The 3,951-nt window shown below is 52.2% G+C and overlaps 1 protein-coding gene across 6 annotated transcripts in view; it reads left to right on the plus strand.

Moving 5' to 3' along the window:
* CERS1 (ceramide synthase 1) overlaps positions 1 to 3,951 on the plus strand; it is an 18,242-nt gene that overhangs the window by 10,455 nt on the left and 3,836 nt on the right. For all 6 annotated transcript variants that reach the window (XM_017852676.1, XM_017852677.1, XM_017852679.1 and 3 more), the window contains one exon: positions 942 to 1,122. In XM_017852676.1, the coding sequence (XP_017708165.1) occupies positions 942 to 1,122 (181 nt within the window). The remainder of the gene's footprint in view (positions 1 to 941; positions 1,123 to 3,951) is intronic.

Consider the following 3,951-nt stretch of genomic DNA (forward strand, 5'->3'; position numbering starts at 1 on the left):
GACGAGGCGGGCGCCTGTAGTCCCAGCTACTCGGGAGGCTGAGACAGGAGAATGGCGTGAACCCGGGAGGCGGAGCTTGCAGTGAGCTGAGAGCTGGCCACTGCACTCCAGCCTGGGCGGCAGAGCAAGACTCCGTCTCAAAAAAATAAAATAAAATAAAATAAAATAAAATAAAATAAAAATCCCTCCAGGCTGGACGCAGTGGCTCACGCCTGTAATCCCAGCACTTTGGGAGGCCGAGGCGGGTGGATCACCTGAGGTCAGGAGTTCGAGTTCAGTCTGTCCAACATGGCGAAAGCCCGTCTCTACTAAAAATACAAAAAAATTAGCTAGGCATGGTGTCCGGTGCCTGTAATCCCAGCTGCTCTGGAGGCTGAGGCAGGAGAATCACTTGAACCTGGGAGGTGGAAGTTGCAGTGAGCTGAGATAGTGCCACTGCACTCTAGCCTGGTGACAGAGCGAGATTCTGTCTCAAAAAACAACAACAAAAAAATGGCCGGGTGCAGTGGCTCACCCTGTAATCCCAGCACTTTGGGAGGCCGAGGGAGGCGAATCATGAGGTCAGGAGATCGAGATCATCCTGGCTAACACGGTGAAACCCCACCTCTAGTAAAAATACAAAAAATTAGCCAGGCTTGGTGGCATGCGCTTGTAGTCCCAGCTACTCAGGAGGCTGAGGCAGGAGAATCATTTGAATCCAGGACGTGGAGGTTGCAGGGAGCTGAGTTGAGATCGCGCCATTGCACTCCAGCCTGGATGACAGAGGGAGACTCCTCAAATAATAATAAGAAGAAGAATTGGGAATGGAAAGCCAGCAGTCAGACACGCATGGCTACCCGGGTACTGGGAGGACACCTGTGGCTTGGAGGGTGTCACTGGGTCATGGTGGGGTTGTCTAGAGGCTTCTCAGGCCCCTGACTGTGAGATTTGGCTCTCCCCAGACTGGATGCCGGGCATGGCAGTGCCGCGGGACATCGCAGCTGCCTACCTGCTCCAGGGAAGCTTCTATGGCCACTCCATCTATGCCACGCTGTACATGGACACCTGGCGCAAGGACTCGGTGGTCATGCTGCTCCATCACGTGGTCACTCTCATCCTCATCGTCTCCTCCTACGCCTTCCGGTAAGGACAGGATTGGGTGGCAGGGGACCGAGGCACAGCCCACACAGTACGGAGGCTGATGATGTTGCCGCGGGGCACAGAGGCGGCCGTGGAGGGGATCACATCAGGTCGGAGTGCTCAGGGGTCCAACAAGGGCACAGGCCAGAGGGAGGAAGGCCGAGGAGGGAATGTGGGCCTGGAGATTCCTGAGGGAGATTCCGCAGGGATGGAGTGAAACAGGCCCTGAGAGCCATAGCCACCCCACCCCACTCACCCACCCAGCTCCTCAGACGCTGCCCTTGACCAACCAGGTCACATACCCAGGAGTTCCTGAGCACCTACCATGCCCAAGCAATGGGGGCATGGCTGTGAACGCAGCTGACGCACCCTGATGTTCCAGAACTAACCACGGCCATCACTGAGCCTTTCAGATGGAGTCTGTCCAAACCTCACCGTGCTGTGTGCATAAAATCCACCCTGGCTTCAAAGCCTTCGTATACAAACAAGAGTGAAAGTATCTTATCCACCCTTTTATTTCTCTCTTTTTTTTTTTTTTTTTTGAGACAAGGTCTCGCTCTGTCACCCAGGCTGGAGTGCAGTGGCGTGACCATAGCTCACTTTAGCCTGGACCTGCTGGGCTCAAGTGATCCTCCCACCTCAGCCTCCTGAAGTGCAGGGATTACAGGCGTGCGCCACCACGCCTGGCCTTGTTATCTTGACTCCATACTGAAATGACAATATTTTGGATCTGTTGAATTAATTAGAATCCTTTATTAAAATTAATATTACTTGTTCTTTTCCCTCTCTTGTTAAATGTGGCTGATAGAAACTTTAAAATGAAATACACTGCTCATCTACTATTTCTATGGGACTAGCTGCCCTAGCTGCGATAATGGAGTAGCCACGGCCCACAAATATAGAGCAACAAAGAGGTAGCCCTTTCAGCTTTCATTAAACTTAAGTGAAACTCCAGGAGCAGTGACTCATGCTCGCAGTCCCCCAGCTACTTAGGAGGCTGAGGCAGGAGGATCACTTGAACCCAGGAGTTTAAGTTCAATCTGGGCAACATAGGGAGACCCTGTCTCTAATAAATCAATTTTTAGGCCGGGCGTGGTGGCTCATGCCTGTAATCTCAGCATTTTGGGAGGCCGAGGCGAGCGGATTACGAGATCAGGAGATCGAGACCATCCTGGCTAATGCAGCGAAACCCCGTCTCTACTAAAAATACAAAAAACTAGCCGGGCATGGTGGCGGGCGCCTGTAGTCCCAGCTACTCGGGAGGCTGAGGCAGGAGAATGGTGTGAACCTGGTAGGCAGAGCTTGCAGTGAGCCAAGATCGTGCCACTGCACTCCAGCCTGGGCGACAGAGCAAGACTCCATCTCAAAAAGAAAGAAATAAATTTTTAAAACTACTTTATTTATTTACTTATTTTTTTGAGACAGGGTCTTGCTCTGTCACCCAGGCTGGAGTGCAGTGGCATGATATTGGCTCACTACAACCTCTGGCTCCCAGGTTCAAGCAATCTTCCCGCCTCAGCCTCCCAAGCAGCTGGGATTACAGGTGTATGCCATCACCCCCGGCTAATTATTGTATTTTTAGTAGAGACGGGGTTTCACCACATTGGCCAGGCTGGACTCAAACTCCTGACCTCAAGTGATCCACCTGCCTAGGCCTCCCAAAGTGCTGCGATTACAGGTGTGAGCCACCACGTCTGGTTAGTTTAAAAAATAATTTTTAAAAGCCCCCATTCCATTCCTCAGCTACACAAGCCACAGTTCAAGGGCTCATTGGCCACAAGTGGCCGGTGGTTCCCATGTTGGACAATACAGGTTTAGAACATTCCCATAGTTCTAGAAACTTCTATCAGACAAGGCTCTCTAGAGGGCAGAATCGGATGATAGAACCAAAAAAGGAAGGAAGGAACAGTTCATTTGAAGATGATAGGAATTATGGAGAAAAGGCCAGGTGCAGTGGCTCACGCCTGTAATCCCGGCACTTTGGGAGGCTGAGGCGGGCAGATCACCTGAGGTCAGGTGTTCGAGACTAACCTGGCCAACATGGTGAAACCCTGTCTCTGCTAAAAAATAAAAAAATTAGCTGGGCATGGTGATGGGTGCCTGTAGTCCAAGCTACTCAAGAGGCTGAGGCGGGAGAATCGCTTCAACCCGGGAGGCGGAGGTGGCAGTGAGCCAAGATCTCACCACTGCATTCCAGCCTGGGTGACAGAGCAAGGCTGTGTCTCCAAAAAAAAAATTCTGGCTGCAGATGTGTTAGGTGTAGGTGCGTTGGTCTGGGGGTGACAGATGAGCAGAGACTGAAAGGAGTGAAGGGAGGTGCTGAACGTCAGGCACTGGCATGCTGGGTCCTGGGGACAGCACATGCAAAGGACCTGTGGCAGGAGCCCAGGAGCTTTCGGGAGACAGAGCAAGGAACAGGGACTTGGTGAGAGACACTTCCCCATGTCCAGGGTGAATCCAGTCCCCTCGGGCAGCGCATCTGTCAGGTGGAGACTCTGCAGAAAGATAGGGGATGGTCTTCGGGCTTATTAAGATCCTAATGGGGCTGGGCGCAGTGGCTCGAGCCTGTAATCCCAGCACTTTGGGAGGCCGAGGCGGGTGGATCACATGAGGTCGGGACTTCAAGACCAGCCTGACCAACATGGTGAAACCTCATCTCTACTGAAAATACAAAATTAACTAGGTGTGCTGGTGCATGCCTATAATTCCAGCTACTCGGGAGGCTGAGGCAGGAGAATTGCTTGAACCCGAGAGGCAGAGGTTGCAGTGAGCTGGGATTGCGCCATTGCACTGCAGCCTGGGTAACAAGAGTGAGACTCTGTCTCAAAAAAA

This window comes from Rhinopithecus bieti, unplaced genomic scaffold (genome assembly GCF_001698545.2).
Source record: "Rhinopithecus bieti isolate Rb0 unplaced genomic scaffold, ASM169854v2 scaffold_34968, whole genome shotgun sequence".
Lineage (NCBI taxonomy): Eukaryota > Metazoa > Chordata > Mammalia > Primates > Cercopithecidae > Rhinopithecus > Rhinopithecus bieti.